The sequence below is a fragment of the Notechis scutatus genome, chromosome 3 (assembly GCF_049901735.1).
Source record: "Notechis scutatus isolate UNSWTSFEM ecotype Mainland chromosome 3, rNotScu1.2, whole genome shotgun sequence".
Classification (NCBI taxonomy): Eukaryota; Metazoa; Chordata; class Lepidosauria; order Squamata; family Elapidae; genus Notechis; species Notechis scutatus.
The window spans coordinates 107930913-107949940 of NC_142011.1; the positions used below are offsets into that span (position 1 = coordinate 107930913).

Below are 19028 nucleotides of genomic sequence, written 5' to 3' on the forward strand. Positions count from 1 at the left end.
TTTCAATTGTTATACCTAGGACAGAACATGTGGAATTCTGAATAGAAAAGAAGTTACATATTCTTCTCTGATCTCAGGAGTTTAACTAAACCGCTATATTTTCTCAGGGACAGAATCCTTATTGTGGACAAGCCTCAGTCATGCTTACAGGGTCCTTATATACTCAAGACTCTTTCATTGTTGTAATTAAAAAATTAACATACTATTGCTTTAAATTGTAGCTTCACTATTTTAAAGCTCAATTTTCATATTAATCGTATTTTTGCAGCTCTAACTCTGTTGATCTGTTACAGAGTGGGTAGCATACAAACAAGGGAAACAAACAAACAAAGCCCTTGACTGCAGACCCAGCAGGAAAGACTCAAATCCTTACCTGCCACATCTGAAAAAAATTTCTTGAGCCAAATCCCACTTGTGGCACAGGACCTACCATTGTGAGTAACATAAAGTCAAGTCTTTAAACTGAGGTCCTTTTACATTTTCGAGATGCATCTAATCATGTACTAATAAACCCTGGTTGTGGGGGGAGTTCAGCTTCATGACAAATCTGGGCACAAGGGCATAATCTTTTTCGGTATGGAGGGGTTTGAGGATATGGAAGGCTAGCAGGCGAATTGCCAATCAAAAGAGGACAAGATGCATGGCATCTTATGCAGCAGCAGGAGAAAGGAGCTAAGAGAGGAGCATGTGGGAACTGAAGACAAAAGGACATGTCTTAGAGAGATTCATTGTTCAAGCTTGGGACTACCTCCTCCTTTCAGAGGTAAAATTAGAAATAATTTTCAGACTGGGATATGCTAATATGGATGGTGAAGGGGTACAGATAAACTGTAGAAAGAAACTGGCCTATTTAGCTAATACGTAATAGCCTGTTGTCCTTTATTCTGATGTCAGTCAACTTTCTCCACTATTCCATCGCCCTTGGTTATGTTAACTTACAGACCTGAAAAATGTCTAAACCTTCAAAGGTTTTAGCGATGAGAGTAGGACAATAAGATGCTAAATGGAAAAAAGTAAACCTAAATGAGGGTATGCAATAGACCAAGGCAAAAAAATAAGCTGGACTTCATTTATTTTCCTAGTTTTAATTACAGTAGTTATCTATAATGCCTATTAGGACTAAGCCTTGGGTTATCCACATCCAATCTCTAATTACATAAATACTCTAATTATGACCACAATTGAGCCTAAAATGTCTGTTGCTAAGCAAAATATTTGTTAAGTGAATTTTGCCCAATTTTACGACCTTTCTTGCCGCACTTGTTAAGTGAATCATTGTAGTTGATTCACTTACAAACATGGTTAAGTGAAACAGGCATTCCCATTCACTTTGCTTCTCAGAAGTTTGCAAAAGGTGATCACATGATCCCCCAGACACTGCAACCGTCATAAATATGAACCAGCTGTGAAGCATCTGAATTTTGATCACATAACCATGGGGATCCTGCAATGGAAGTGTGATAAATGGTCATAAGTCACTTTTTTCAGTGCCATTGTAACTTTGAACAGTCACTAACTAAACTGTTGTTAAGTCAAGGACTACCTATATTCCAGGAACATTCAATCAGATAAGGCAAAAATAGCTCAAATCAGTTTCGTAATCAGCCATAAATCCCGGAAAGATATTGTTATGAAGGGTATCATATGACATCAAGAAATCTTATAGAACAGAAATGGATTTCCTCTGCCCCATTTGTGGCAAAAATCTAGCCATAAAAGCAGTAAAGTTAATTTTGTCTCCCACTCAGGATTGACCCATATTTAAAAGTTGTACATTTGAGTATGCAGTTTTATCATATTTACAAGAAATCCTAAATACCGTCTTAAATCCTTGTATTTAAAATAAATAAATTTTTCTTCTGCTATGTCTCAGTTGTAATAAGTATTAATGTCTGAATAAAAGGATATAGATGGAAAAATAATTTTAAAAATTAAATGTTCCTTCACATTTTGTTTAGCATAATAAATTCTGACAGCTTTTAGACTATTTAAGACACTGATTTACTATTAAAATAAAATTATTAAATAAAACTAGCAACTCTTCTGAATGAGAATAAAGACCCACAATTTCCTATTAAAATATACACAAACTTTCAAACTAGGATTCTATAGTTTCATTAAACATTTAGCATTTAAATTTTCATAAGAGAATAGCTTATAAATGTTATCACTCATTCTAGAAATAAAAAGGTTGAAATGTTCTCAGATGTATAGGTTTGAAAGGATCATTCAGTCCTTGAAACTCTTTCAGAATCTGAAAAAAAGAGCTATTTTTCAGATATGGTAAAGCATCAAGGTGCCATCAAAAAAGCTATAAATAAATGCATTAATAAAAAGAACTATGTGCTGCATTTACTCTTGACACAAGAAACAGAATTTCCTTTCAGCAATATAATTTGCTAGAATGTAGCCTTGCCAGTAAAAAGGGGGGATTCGATGAAAATGGCTCTCCTGAATCTTTCAAAGCAAACAAATCATGACACCTCTAAAGCAGCAGATTGAGCTACCAGAGATTTATTGCAGCTATTCTTATGAACAAAAATTCTCTACCCTACTGCTTTCCAAACAATCAATCTCCCAGTTCATATACAAAATGCTAAAATGAAAAGTTTTCATACACAATAGGATATATTCCATGAAGTAAAAAAGAAACACACAGAAAAAATAATGAGCATATTAGTGCCTCAAGAATCTTACTGTAATTCTTTTTCAAATGGTCAGTTTTGATAAACAGAAAACAGACTTTGTAAATTAATGTTAAGAAGGCATGCATCATGAGGCAAAGAAAGCTGCCCAGAAGGGTGCGGAAGAATGTCCATGACCTATGTAGCATTCTTCCTCTCTTACAGACAGCAAGCAGAATACTGAAGAACAAATTTTATTTCAACAAAACTTTCAAATATGCTTCCATTAACCTGTTTGCAACTTATCCCTCTCTTATTGGAAGAAGGACAATAAACAAATACAAATGATAAATGAATAATAAATAAACACAAATAACATCACAAAGATGTATGTTGGAGTCATAAAAATTTTAAATGTATCTGGCTGCCATTATTCAAAGATGTTCAGGTCTCATTGGGTATAGTACAATTTATTCGGGGGGGGGGGGAGACACAACAATTTCTTGGGCATGGTGAGTGCTGAAATTCCATGTGGTGTGTTTCTGACTCTGCAGGTGTGCAAGATGGTGATCTCATGTTCCCTGAACTAAGAGCTGTGCTTGTTCCTCTGTTTGTAGTTTCTTTTGATGCTATCACTCTTTGTTGTGAAGCTTATCATTATTGCAGAAGTGCAAGCAGAGTTTATGGAGCTTGAGTTTGTCACCATTTGAAAGCAAAAGAATTACTGATTGCTAGAAAGTTTCTTTTCTAAGGAGGATTTCCCTTGACGCATGCTGCTTCCATGGAGATGCTGCATATGAACATGCAGTTCTCTTACAAGTTTGTGTTGAGGTTGGGATGAATTGTTGGGTGTTTGTAAACAATACTAGGTTTGGTTTCTCTCAGGATAGGGAGCTAATTGTTGATGTTTTGGATGGTAGGAATGATTAAACTGGTGGCATAAGGGAAGCTATTTGAAAAAATGTTTTGTAGCATACCATGATGTGCCTCATTTTTTATTTACTGGAAACTTTTTGGTATTGGTATTTTGTGTTGGCATATTATGATACTTATGGTAATTCAAGATTGAATACCATGAACTAGACATTATACCAGAAAACTAAAAACAGTATCGTTTTAGTCAGTGTGTCGTCATAGCATGTTACATAATTGTAATTATAATATGAGCTCTTGTTTAAAATTTGGGCTGCTGCAACTGGAAGAAAGTGAAGATGCTTGGTCTTCTTCAAAACCAGACCCCCATATAACTTACTACAATATAGTCTTGGAAAGTTATCAGTACATTAATTATCAAAGATATAAATAACTTGCTTCCCCCAAACACATGGAGTTGGTCTGTCACATTCTCTAAGAATTTGCCTAAAATCCATACATGTGGGGTGACTCAATGTTAGAATTAGTCCTCACTTACCAACCAATTCATTCAGCAATCATTTACAGTTTTGATTGTGCTAAGTGGCACTCACAACCAGTATTCAGAGTTATGTCTGCAGCAGTGTCCTCCCAGCAGAGTTTGGGCACTTCACAACTGTTGTGTATTTACTTGTTGTATGTTTTATTTGTAGTTTTCCTTTAACAACCAACGTTTTTTGTGGACAATGTATTAATATATTTTTACACAATGCTGACAGTAATGATACAATTACATATGAAGAGTTTTTATCTTCCAACTTCTAATCTTGATATGCTCATTATAATTATAGTATTATAGTAATTATAATATATATATAATCAATATATATTATACTATTTTCCCAATTTGTAGTTATTTTTTATTTTTCCCATTTGTTGGGGTTAGGGTTAGAGCTTACCCTAACCATTGTTTTTTATTTATTTATTTATTTTGATTTGTCAATCGCTTACAAGATAATAGGTATTGTGTATTTACGATGGTTGCCATGTCCTATGGTCACATGACTGCCATTTGCAACTTTCATATTCAGCTTCCAATAAACAAATTCAATGGAAAAGCCACTACTGGATTAATTATATTGGTTGATTGTTTTTATTTTAATTGTACACAATTCCTAAAACCACACTCAATATTCCATAAATAAATAGCAAAACAACAAGAAGTTGCAAATCCCAGGCATGTGATATTATGCTTAAGAAACCATGGTGATTTGCTTAACAATTGCAGCCAGAAGTGATAAGTTAATGTCAAGTGCATCATTGTGACATTTTACTTTACAACTGCTTCACTTAGCAATAGAATTGCCAGTCCCAATTGCAGTTGGTAATAGAAAACTACCTGTATTATTATCCTTAGCCATTTCCTCCTGGGTAATTTACAGTTAAGAAGGTAGGGTTCAAAAGATAAAGATGGACCATATCCAACTAATCTGCAGTTATGTCCTCCAATTATGTCCTCCAATTTCCAGCTCTCAAAGAAACCTGTCAAATTGTCCAACTGAAAAAGGCATTTCTCCCTATTTATTTTTCTTATGTACCATTGACGACCAGGTTCCATTTGCCTATGAACTTTAACCCCCAACACTTAATTTACATAGCATTTTGCAAAGTATATATAGACAATGCAATATCTCTCCAACTCATTAAATTATTTCTCTTTTTATTAAAAATTACCTGTTTTAATTTCATATAGAATGTTTTTGTGTAGGTTTTCCTGCTGAAGTACCAGAAGCGTTCATTGGCGGGATACACTCGTACAAGTGTCTCTAACAGAAAACGAACTGGCTCTACCACTTCTGTGACTACCATATCTACTGCCACAGTCATGTATACACGCTTATCTATAACACACAAAGAAAATTAAATTTCACATTAAATGGCAATAACAATAAAGTATACTCATATCATTATATGCTTGGGAACTTATGATTTCTACTCTGCTGAGATTCTTCTCTTCTTTAACTCCATATTGGTATTCATAACATTGCCCTCTCACCTACTCTTCCCTTTTCTCTCTAATGTCCCACTTCTGTTTATGCATCAGATCTGACTTTTTAATGCAATATCTATTGTGTGATAAATAAATGCATATATTATGACTTACAACCTATTGCAGTGTATGAAGAATGCTATTAAAACAGAAGGCTATACACAATATATTTAATCCCTTTCCAATAATGTGATCACAGAATAGAATTTTAAATGCATACTTACCCTTAGGAGTTTCTTCATTTAAGACTAAAAAGATAGGCATATTAGGATTCCAAAGTCCAGTTATTACATAAGCTTTACCATCTGAAGTTTTCCCCATGGACTCCTAAGAACAAAAACAGGATTTTTCCAAAATTACTTTGCAGTTTTCTTTGCAATATTGTGTCTGTACAATTAAAACTCTTAATAAACATCTTAAAACAAGTACAATGTTTAGTCTTAACAACTGAATAGTAGAGATAATTCCTGTAAGTTACTTCCATTTGCCATTTGCTTTAATAATAGCTTATGTGAGTATAGGAATGTAAAACCACAGAGCCAAACAAAGCACATTTATCTAAAAACAGCAAATTTATGTGGACATTATTAGATCTCGCATCTTACATATGATACATTAAAAATACCCCATATGTTTATAGTATAAAGATTGGATTATGCCCATGTACATATAAATAGTCATATTTACTTCAATTGGTCTTTTATAAAGCATTTTCCTTGCCAAATTTCCATATTCTCAATATTTATGTGAAATACATATCTAAGTATTTTGGACAAATATATTTGGACCAACTGGTTAATAAAATCATTTTTTATTATTTTTGGAAGCCTGATGGATTTCGTATATTGGAAATTATTTAGGACATCTGTATCTTCACCTCATTTTGTACCATTATTGGTTTTCTCTATAGAAGGAGGAATTGAATTTGGTTCTTCTGCTCTCAGATTGACAACATTTAACTACGATTGTCCTAGTAAATCTACATAAATTTGATAAGGTGATGAGAGCTACTTGAAAATCACCATTAATTTTTTTTAAAGGCTTTTCTGAGGGAACACCCCTCCCGGGTTAGCCCACTCCATTTAGATCTCTGAGTGAAGGGATGGTGCAAGTAAGGTCAGCTAGGAACCCACATCTGGTGGCTCCCAGGTGGGTCTCTGCTGTGATCCCTGCCTTATGGAACATCCTTCCCCCTGAAATTAGATTGGCCCATCCCTTTTGATTTTTTGAAAAGCCCTCAGCACCTAGTTATGCTGACAGGCCTATGGCTCCAAAGGAATCTGGAATTTGATGGCTTTATTGCTGACAGAGTCATTTTTATCTTCCCTTCGCCAAGAGTTAGTGTTTTTGTTTTTATATTATTTATTACTGTGGCTTTTTAGGTTAGCTTATTATTATACAGGTCCCCCCTTTGGGTGAGATGGGAGGCTACATAGCAATAACAATAGCACTTAGACTTATATGCCACTTCACAGTGCTTTACAGTCCTCCCTAAGTGGTTTACAGCAGTGGTCGCCAACCAATGGGCCGTGGCCGACTGGTGGTCTGTGAGAAAATTTCACCCCCAAAGCACCCCCAGAAACAATTAATCCAGGCTACGCGGGAACACAAGGCTGCGCCGCCCATAGGGCCTGCGGGAACCCTCCCTGACCACTCATTCCTTACTCGGCAAACTTGCTTGCTACGTTGCTATTTTTGCTTTTTTCCCCCCAACCATCAGCTATTCTGCTGTGCTGGGAGATTTAGATTACCTAAAAAGCAGGAAATCATTGTATTTCTTGCTTTCTAGCTAATCTTTAGATCTTTGGCTCTGCTTTTAAAGCCAAACCTCCCTTAGGACTGAAGGTTCTATTATTCAGTGCAGACTCAGATAGCCAATGGCAGAAACACAGATCTCTGAGTGAATCTGTGATTCTGAGAGCAACTCAATCTGCCTGCCTGCTTTGCCTGATTTTGGGTAAAAGTTGCTCTTTTTTAAATAAAAAATTCAATATTTACATAAATATTTATATTTACATACAAGCCATGCCCAGCCAGTCACATGACCAAGCCACACCCACAAATTAGGCCACGCCAAGAATCAGTTAAGAAATTTGAATCCCACCCCTTCTCTGTGTGTTTGTGTGTGTGTGTGTATGAGAGACAGAGAGAGAGAGAGGGGGGGGGAGGAAGGAAGGGGTTAGATCAGATCTCTCTCTCTCTCTCTCTCTCTCTCCTCCCTTCCTCCCTCCCTCTCTCTCTCTCTCTCTCTCCCACCAACGTCAGCAAGACACTGCCAGTAAAAATTCATATTAGTGGTCTCCAGGATTTAAAATTATGAGTTTGGTGGTGCCTGAGGTCCAAAAGGTTGGCAACCCCTGATTTACAGAGTCAGCCTATTGCCCCCAACAATCTGGATCCTCATTGTACCAACCTCAGAAGGATGGAAAGCTGATCAACCTTGAGCCTGATGGGATTTGAACTGCCAAATTGTAGGCAGCTGACAGTTAGCAGAAGTAGCCTGCAGTACTGCACTCTAACCACTGCACCACTGAGGCTGATATACATTTGATAAATAAACAAATATGGAATCCAGCAATCAGCAATTAATGAGGCAACTACACAATTACTGCTGAAAAATATTCTAGAAGCTTAACCATCTTTTGCCTTCATGAGAAAAGAAACAAAAGTATTTCCAATTCTGATTCCAGAAGGCTATATTTGGGGTGAGAACAATGGATTTTTTTTGACAGTCATTAAACCCAAAATGAATATCATCACATAAGCTTTTGCCAGTTACACTAGAGAATTATTACCATATCCAATAAGTGCATGTCACTGTTTTTGACATTTCGACCTGGACTTAGCAGCATTCCAAAGCACCTGCAATCAGGATTAGGGAACACAAGAAAAAGTCAAGTTTAAAACACTTAATTGTATAATGATATTACAGAGTATAATTTTCAATTTAAATAGGGAAAGACAGTCTAATCCAGGTCCTATCAAGACAGTCATTTTAGTGACTGTAGCTTGAGGAATACACAAAATGTTTGGAACAGTAAAATCTAATCAGTTGTCACTGACGCTGACAATACCATGGGTAGGAAAAAGTGGAATAATTCGCCAGTCAGGCTTTATCTAGTAATTAATATTGTTGGAAAGAAATTCAGAAGTCAAACTTACTCTGAGGTTCCATTCTGGTTTGCAGGCAAGTAGAATACACAACAAATATTTAGGCCAGTAAATGCTAGTTCAATACAAAGCTAGCAAAAAAACTCTATATGTTTCCAAGAGTCCTTCTAAGATTCAGAATGCAGCAGAACATTACTGAGTATTACTGAAATAATACTCTGAAGGATAGTAAGAGCTTCTTTAGCAAAAGAGAAATGTAGCAATTAGAAGAAAATCCCAGCACAGTCAGACCACATCTATTAAGTATCTTTGATTACAATGGAAAGACGACAAATTGAAAACAATGCATTAGGGCTGTATACTGCCTCAGATTTTACTAAAAGCGGTGCTCCAAAACAAGGAGAAAGAGAAATACAGTACTTGTTTGCAGCTTCTTAAAGCAACTGTATCTAGTATTAGGATTACGGAGCTGCTGTGAGGAGGATTCCATTGTAGCTACATGGTTCTGAAAACCAACACAGTTGTTTTAATTAGCTGCAGGCAAATGCTGCATTTATATTTTTAATTATATATTTATTTAATTTATATGCTGCCCATTTTATCAACAGTGACTCTGGGTAGATTATAAACACAGAACACAAACATTACAATATTCAATAAATTCATAAATAAAATAAAAAATAAAATGCTTATTTTTTATTTATAAAATAAAAAAAATAACAATTAATCTATATTGGCTTCATCCATATTAAATCCAAAGCGCTGCACAGTTACTTACTACTACTTACTTAACTAACAAAAACTGCAAATGCAAAGTTCATTTTGCAGTTGAATCAAAAGACAAAGTGTAACCGTCATTTCCCTTAAAACATTCAATTTTAATTTTTTAGAAATAATACTACAATCTTTGGGCAATGGTAAAACCATAATTGGGGTACTGAGGGGTTACCTATTTCTGCCAATATTGATTTTGGATTTTATTTTCTGACAGATCACTGACAGCTATTCTTGCTCTGCATTTGCTCTGGAATATTCCATAACTGGTCTCCTAATACAAGCTGCATATACTGATGAAGAATAGTGTAAACCAGAGTGTGCACTGGTACCAGTTCGCAGCATGCCAGCAGTTGGTCTGACCAAATGAGTGAAGCCCCATCCCCAGGATGCAGGCACCACACAAAACCATGCCCCCTCTCGTTTGCAGAAAACCTTTCTCCATGGAAGTGTCCCTGGTGTCCAAAAGGTTGGGACTCACTGGTATAAACTACCCGAAGGACTGTATTTTCAGAGGGTTAATCCCTTCAAACCACTAGATAATATTTCAGTTTTCCTTAGATTACGGTCTTTAAACACAACAAATACCCTGATGTTACTGATAGGTGATATGAACTAATGTCACAACAGCTAAGACAAGTTGCAGCATTTACATGATGACTTCGTCATGCACTTGTCATTTGTTTCCTTCCTTGTCCATTCAGGGTTTTTTTTTTCCTTTCCTGATCTCTAATAAGTAAAGAGCCTTTGCACCTTGTTACAACTGAGAAACAGATTGGCTTATGTTTGTTTTTAAAGCTTGGGGGAGTCGTCTTAACTTTGGACCTGAATGTTAGATGAAGCCTAGCAGCAATTGCTGATGAATGCATTCAATCTACAAATATCCCAAATTATGGAGTTTTTACTGTCGTTTGATGAATCAATATGGCTACTATCGCAACATGAATATTGTTGATGTCTACATCGAAAGCTTAGCTATCTTAAGACTAATTTGCTTAAAAATTTGCCACTGCAGCATATTCAGTATTTCAATTAAGCTCAGCTGGGAAATTCCAGCTTGTGACCACACCAATAGATCTGGTTTATAATGCAGTGGCCAGCAGTAGGATCTTCCCAGTGGTGGTAGATAATTACTCATTATAAAGAGATGCTTAGCTGACATTAATTTCTCTGGCAACTACTCCAGATCATAATATCTTTTAAATTTCCTGTTTTGATTAATGTTTGTTGTTTTAAATATTGTCTTTTCCTGCTGTTTTCTTGCTCTCGACATATGAAACGAAACAAAAGGAAACAAAACGAAATGAAAATTGTTGCCTCTACAAAAAAAAAATCTGCTTTTAAGATAGAGGTGAGTTAGTCTACTTACTATCCCACCAGCTAACCAAAACAGAATTTCAGAATTGGTGCCGGAAGGTAGAAAAATAATATTTTACCTTCCAGGACAGAAAGAGAAACAATCCATATTCTTACAAGATTTCCTTCTATAAAAGTTCAGAAAAACTGTAATGAAGTAGTACTAGTACATAAGATCCTCATTTACTGACAACTTGTTTAGTGACTATTTGAAGTTGTGACAGTATTGAAAAATAACTTTACAGCCAATTTATGATCATTTGCAAACTTCTCAGTTTTCCTCACTCACATAATTGCCTTTATAGTCAGTGCGCACTATCCTGTGGCTGCCCTGTTGTTTTTTTTCACCCCTTTGCCAAGCAAACAGATTGGAGAGGAAGGGTCTGCAAGAAAGTAAAGCTTTTATCTTCTACACACTGAAAGCAACACAACTGCACTGGCAGCCCAGATTGGCAGCAGCAGGCACTCTATGCAAACAAGTTGAAATCACTTTCTCCAATCTCTCCACTCTAAAGTGGGGGTTTCAGACTTCGAGTTAACTATTTTATTATGTTCTGCCAATAATACAGGAATCTCCCCAGTCTGGCAGCTCTCCTCTAGGAACAACTAGATAAGATCCCAAGGAAGTCAGGGAGGACCAGTTGTGGCTCTTTTATAGTTGTGCAGTGACTCGACTTGTACCATGCTTCATCCCTTCTCCCTGCTAGACTGAATACTTCCCAACATTGGGGAGAAAAAGGGCATGTAATTTCTGTAGACAATCTCTCCTTTGCCTGACCATTCCTCCCCTCCTCCAGAGTGGAGAGATTGGAGAAGAAGGAATTGACTGCAAGAGAATAAGTTGTCACTTTGCTTAGCAGCAGAGTTATTGATCCCAATTAATCATTAAGCAAGGACTACCTATAAAGTCAGGGGGAGTGAGTTACAGTTAAATACAATGACATTAATAACTAGGCTATTGAGGTTATTGTTTAAGAAGGAAGAGTGAGAAGTTAAAAGAATAGTTTCCTAGCAAAGGAACCACAAAAATTTATCTCTATGATTTTTTTGCAGATTGTGTTTGTGCAGAACTTCCCCCCAGCAATAGGGAAAAAACTAAGGAAAAATTAACCAACTTAAAATTTATCACTATCACTGAATGTTAATTTTTATACAACGTGAGTGTGGGTGCAGACAAACCTGACCTTAAAAAATACACTGTTAATAGTCCAGATTTATGCATAAACAACTATGACAATCATCTATAAAATAGGTTTTCTGAGTACAGCATTGTTGAAAAAATTAAGAGAAAAGCAGTAAGAACCTAATACGAAACTAAAATTAATTTCAAATCTTATGGAAAGGCTGCCATCTACAGGAGATGGTTTTTAAAAGCAACATTTTTGTTGCTTTTAAAATGTTTTTTTAGTAGACATGAATTAGGATCCACAATCTTCAGATAGCTTTTTATTTGCTTAATAATAAAGCAATTTTATTCAAATTTTATTTTATTTTACAGAAAAGCAAATTCAAACTTTTTCCATTTCAAGATTCCATCTTGGAAGAAAAAAGGTATCTTCCCCACTGAAAATGGCAGCTTTAGGATGAGCTCTGAACAATTTAAAACATGAGAAAGCCTTCAACATCACTAGAATCTAACAGATTCAGGATCACACTACCCAGCTATTTTTACAAAAAGGAGAACAGTGAAAAAATAAGTCAGAGATCTCAGGTATATTAATTTAACCATGCTATAATCTGCCATTAGAACAATTATCCACAACAGGAGGAACCTTTTTAAAATCAAAAACCTATCTTTAATACATAGTTCTTTATAAAATATGAAAAATGTTCTAATAAATGCTGGATGAAATGTTGGATCATATTTAGAGAACTCAATATTGGCTAGTAAAACTTTCATAAATAGGCTGTATACTAAAATGTATTTCTTTCAACCTTATCAACTCCAAAACATTTCAAGATAGCTTATGATATTTTTAAAAGCTCACAAACACTTTAAAATATAATTAATATAATAAATCAACAACAAATATTAAGGACAGACAATAGAAGTTGGTGGGAAAAGCTATTACAACATCTTGCTGAAGGAAAATGCTAGTTTGGTACTCCACATTAAGCTTTCATGTGATTTGTTTAATCTTGGTTTAGACTAACAAATGAACTTAGCCACTATGATTTGTAAATCATAGTTGATAGCTTGCCTTTTATGTGAACCAAACTGCTTATGCCTATTTCAGCAATCATGATTACAGTGAACTATATAAACCTAAATTGTTAACCAAACATTTGTAAAAGAACCAATCTAAGTGACATTATTACTATCCAAATACTAAAAATTCAAATAACAGTGTCACATTTAATAAGAAATAAGAATCAATACAGGAATTCCAAGATATCTTCATAACAGATAAAATCTTATACCGACTACAATTTAATTTCTGTATTCAATACCCTTTAAATGATGCAATGACTAGTACTGTATTATCAAGAAGCTGGAAAACAAAATCTATATGTAGAGGAGATAAAAATTCATGATTTTTTTTATCCTTGCCCTAGGAGTCACTAAAGTCAGGTTTTATTTATAGAAAACATTTTTACAATGTCTTTTACATCAAAAGTTATACAAGACAGCTTGGAATCAGTGGTTTGAATTTTAAAACAATGCAAGCTAGGGATATTCAAAATTAAGACTGGAGGAGTAAATAGAACATATGCTTACTATTAAACTTTTCAAGAAAAAGGATATAAAACAAAGCTTCAGAATATATTCAAGAAGAAATATTGAAAGGATGATGCTCAAAAAATTGCACACATTTGGGATCCTTGGCTAAATGTCCTGTTCCTGTTGGCCTATGAACTGAGCTTTCCTGGTATGGGCCAAACAAGGTTAGGCAGGCTTAGGCAGGTGAACAATCCTTCATAGAACTCAGACTCCAGCTTCTCCTTAACATGACCAGAACTGAGTCCAAAAATTCCATTGCTAAGCAAGGTAGCTACTGATCTTTGCCCCATTGTATCTGTCTATAATTTAGAACAGGGGCATCAAACTCAATTTCATTGAGGGCTGCATCAGGGCTGCGGTTGTTGGTGGACCGGGTGAGACATGGCTGATTGGGTGGGCGTGACCAGCTTGATGCCACTCCCCAAATTGCTGGCATGTTTCCTCTTCGCATTGGGTAGACCAGGCCAAAGTGACGCAGGCTGGCCCCTTGCATTTTCCAGGATGGAGATCCAATCACATCACAGGCCAGACCTTGTGCTTGACATCCTTGGTTTAGAACACTAAAAATATACTTGAGGATAAGCCAATAATTTTTAGTGCCAAAATTCATCCCCCAAAATGTGTCCAGTTTATCCACAGATAGGCTTCCCTGTAAGTATATGTGATAGTTCTTTCCCCTCAGTTTTTTACCTATATATCTTTCTGTATAAGCAGAGCCTTGAATTTTTAACTAAAATACTTTGAAAAATCTGCCATCTGTAGATAAGCTAATTGTGAAATTAAAACCTATGAAAACCTATGATTCAGCTTATTGGGGGTGTTAGCACATTTTTCACAGGATCTCTATTAAAAATTCAAAGGTTGGCTAATCCTGTGAGTATATGCTTATATGTGAGTATACACGGTAAGCACTTTCAATTGGGATCATTAACAAGTCAGCAACAGAAATGACAAAACACTGGTGCAAAATTCACTCACCTTCCTGTTTTTAAATTACTATTTTGGACATTGAGAATATTATAAACAGTACAAAGCATTATTAATAATGGGTGGCAGCTATTATTACCTTTCAATGGCTAATTCTTTGTTGGAAATCTGCTTTATAGTGATGACAATCTTCTTCTCAAGGCCTTGCTTTAGTTTGAAGTAAAATTTCTCTCTGTCTTTTGGTACTGGACTAAAGAAGAATAACATTCTATCATAATTTGTTCAACAGCAAACTCTAATAAAAATTCTGATAAAAATAAGTTCATCTACCTCGTTAAAACTGAAGAACTGCAAAATTATCAGACCAAAGGCACAAAATAAAATGTTTTTAAATATTATACGCAGCTCACTATTAAAAAGACTGTCTATTCCAACATTGCCCCTGGTTTCTACAAATCTTAAAAGTTTGGGAATATATAACCTATTTTCTAAACTATGATAAACTGTTTTAATATTCATCAATCCTTGCATTCTGTTGTGAATATATGCATTTTGAATTCCTTACAGGATGGTATGAAGCAATCTAAACAAATAGGCAAAAACAATTTATTTTCACAGGTTTAAATTATTTAGGTTTTTTTTCCCTCCAAGTTGTCATTTTTTTCATTTACCTGAAATTTCCTTTACCATCATCTTCTTTGACCTCTAAAGAAACAGTGAACATGAATATATCACTGTCAGGACTTGAAACAATAGTATCCTTCACATTATCTGATGCCTGTTTGGAGGAACGTTTGAATGCTGTTGAAAAACTATACAAAATTCGGCTAACCTAAAAATAAAAAGATCAGACAAGGGCATAAAAGATAATTAGGGAGAATAGAGAAAGTTTAATGAAACCAATCATTTCTAATGCAAAATCAAAATGTACATTTATGTAGGTAATTATTTTACATTTTACATATTATTAATTTTCAGAGAAAACACTAATTTGCAAATTTACAATTTGATGTTCTTTAATAAGTCATCCGATATTTGAACCTTAAAAGAACAACAAAATGTATTTTATCAAATATAAGATGCCAAGCACAGCATAGATAATGGCTTAGTAGTGAACTGAACAATAAACCATATCCATTTGTCAGTAAAAGAAAACTGTTATCATAAACATTCTTGAATAGTAATCTGAATTTAGGAAACATAGTAATTGCTAATAAAAGGTAATGCCAAAATTATTTTTGTGACCCCCTTTTAAAGCAGCGAGATACATAACTATGCCCAAAATTTGAAGGGCATTCACTTTAGTATGCTGCAGTGTTCTTCCCATAGCAGTTTTGGAAAACTAATACCAAAAAATACCATATGAGCCGAAATTGTGTCCCTGCAGACAAGTGGTTATTGAAACTACAGCTCATGTTCTACTATACCAGGGGTCTGCAACCTTAAACACTCAAAGAGCCATTTGGACCCGTTTCCCACAGAAAAGAAACACCGGGAGCCACAAAACCTGGTGGGCGTGGCCAACTCAACATCACTCACCCCACCCAGTAACATGACTGTCTCTTTTTTCTCTCTTTCCCTCTTTCTCTTTTCCTCTATCTCTTTTCCTCCCTCTTTCTCTCTTCCTCCCTTCCCCCCCCTCTCTTTCCTTCCCTCTCTTTCCCTTCTCTCCCACCCCGTCTATCTCTATCTGTGTCTCTTGTCTCTCTACCTCCCACCCTCTTTCTCTCTCTTTCTCTCTTTCCCTCCCTCTCTTCCCTCCCTCTCTCTCCCCCTCTCTCTTTCTGTCTCTCTCTCTTTCCCCTCCCTCTATCCCCTGGTGGGGAGGAAGGAATCCCTGAACTGGTGCTGGATGGTGGGAATCTGATGTCCGGAGGCCGACGAGCCCAGGAACAGCTTGCTAACGATCAGCTGGTCAGCAGAGAGCTGAAGACAACCGGCAGGAGGGGAGGTGGGGCATCACAACACTAGAGGCTCTGCAGGAAAAACAACTGACATCAGGGAGGCAAGAAGGAGCCAACGATGATGCTCTGCGTTGTAATGAGCTCCAGAAGGAGGGGACCCAGTCTCCCCCATTATGAAGTGTGCTCAATTTCACTGTGTTGTGCAAGATGATGTGAGAGAAACGGATAGGCCATGGAAGCATCAATAGCAATGCACCGCGACAAAGGCGGAATGCTGTCTCAGCAAGTGTAGGGACGCTTTGCTCCCGCACTAAGGCTCTGGCCATTGCCACCACCACGACTGAGCAACAGCTCTTTCATCCCTCTGCCACGACAAGGCGACAGGGAGCCATAGCAGAGAGATGAAAGAGTCACATGCAGCTGTGGAGCCGCAGGTCGCCAACACCCATACTACGATATACTGTACCTTCTATAAGAATTCACATTATAACACTTTACCTAATAAAATTTCTGGGCAATACTGGTCTCTTCTATTTACAACTGCTGTTATCAAATTAGTAGGAAGTAATTTCTTTAAATGTGCCCAAATTTTGCTATACTGAATGCAAAATTAGGCAGACCCTAAGTGCCCACTGATAATCCATCACTAATCATAATATATTATTTTGTCTATTTTCATTTTTCATTTTTATTATTAGTATTGTTTTTAATACTTTTATTTGTAATGCTGGTCTGTGACCATGTAAAAATTGATTGATCCTTGTGACTAGTAGTTCAGGAAAACCACAGATCATTCATTCAAATCCTCAGTGAAAACAGTAAGTTTAACTTCTGAATGAAGATTTTTAAGATCACATGATAAAACTCAGTTTTATTCTCTGTTTGTGAAAGACGCTGAAGTAAACATTATTTGCATTCCTTTAAAACATAATGGAAGACTATAGCCATAAAATAATAAAAGATGCATAGAAATTAAGTAATTGATTAAATTCTTGCCAGATAACATTGAAGAGTCACTTTACAGGACAAATGGCATCTACTTGGTAATATATCCAGAGCATGCCCTCCTTAGGTGAAGCACTGGCTGTGTACTTGAATGTGTTCCTAGTTGGGCATCCAAGTCCCAAGAATTAAATTTGCTTGCCCAATGCTTTTTCTGAGAGAAATGGAAGATTTAAAGCAAATTTCTGCTTTCATCTGTTCCCTAAAGAGATGATGGATGGAACAGAGATACAAAAGGTAAGAGAGGAATAGAAGTGGATGGGTTCATGTGATGATTAAACTATCTTTGTGAGAGGGGGTGGCACCTTACAGGGGGGCTTTCTCAAGATGCCATCTTTGGACCCAACAGCGTTGAATAACTTTCATCCAGTCTTCAATCTTCCCTTTATAGGGAAAGTTGTTGAGAAAGTACTTGGGAGTTCAACTGTAGAGGACCTTGGATGAAGAGGATTATCAGACTGTATTATGGTATTAAAATGGCATTTAGAGAACTTTAGATGCTAGTGGTACAACCAGCTTGGTCTTCTTGGAACTTTCAGTGACTTTTGACACCACTGGAAGTGGGAGGCACTATTTTATAGTGATCTTCCTCTTTCCCCTGTGGTCAGTTCTACTTAAAGTTAGGGGTGGGTGGGTTGTCTAACTCTAGGCCCTTGCAATGTGAGTGCTTCAAGGGATAGGTCTGCACTTCTCTTTAATATCTATATGAAAACACTGGTGAGTTCATTTGATAGTGTCAGATGCATTATCATCAGTACTCTGATGATACATAGTTATGCATTTCCACCCCTGGCCAGACAGGTGATACTGTTTCAGTGCTGACCCAGTACCTGGAGGTTGTGAGGGTCATGGTGGGAGGAACCAGAGATATGTAAATTAGTTTACATAATTGAAAGAACTGAAAAGGAAGGAGAAAGTAGAGAAAGAAATATATAGTAATATAACAAAACAAATAATGATGCAAACAATGATATGCAGTCAGGTATCCTATCTCTACCTGAGAATAGCGCTCTTCTCCCAATCCCTCTTTAGTTCACATTATTGTGTTGTTTGAGCAATCCCACCTAGTAGTTACAATGGGCATGTTTTGGAAAGCAAGCAGCACTTTATCACTGACAGAGAGATAAACAAGAACTACTTTCTGAATAAATCTCAAAGTAAAATCCTAGAAACTCTAGCAAAATAGAGTGGTTTGGGGGGTTTGATCCTCCTGAATCTGGTGATATCTTTGACTCTCAACAGAGTAGTACTTTCCCAAACTGAGGTGCAACTTAGGTCTTTTTGGGTTGTTACTCCTGCTTAAGAAGGAGGTGATTGCCATGCTGGGAGGGGAGGGGCACCTGTCCACAGATCCATCTTCTGTGCCCATTCCTGGACCAGCAAGTCTTGTTCGTGGTCACTCACAGTTGAATTATTGTAATATAGTATAGCTGAGGCTGCCTTTGCAAACCACTTGAAAGTTACAACTGTCCAGAATGCAGCAGCGCACACAATATTGGCTCCACCCCCATTTACCAAACTACACTGATCTTACACGAGCTACACTGGCTCCCAGCTTCTTTCCGGGTACAATTCATGATGTTAGCTATCATTTTTAAAGTCCAATATGGCTTTATGTCAAGTTATTTGTAGGATTGCCACTCTCTCAGGCATCTGCCCCTAGCACCAGGTCAGAAAGGATGGATGCAGGAGTGGGATTCTACAGT

General features: G+C 36.5%; 1 protein-coding gene across 1 annotated transcript in view; it reads right to left on the reverse strand.

The window, feature by feature from the left end:
- The window catches only part of RABGAP1L (RAB GTPase activating protein 1 like), a 191694-nt gene that overhangs the window by 138125 nt on the left and 34541 nt on the right, over positions 1–19028 (reverse strand). The window contains exons 5-9 of the mRNA XM_026669180.2: positions 15088–15248; positions 14556–14666; positions 8322–8388; positions 5751–5853; positions 5211–5377 (exon numbers count right to left, since the gene is read on the reverse strand). Of these exons, the coding sequence (XP_026524965.2) occupies positions 5211–5377; positions 5751–5853; positions 8322–8388; positions 14556–14666; positions 15088–15248 (609 nt within the window). The remainder of the gene's footprint in view (positions 1–5210; positions 5378–5750; positions 5854–8321; positions 8389–14555; positions 14667–15087; positions 15249–19028) is intronic.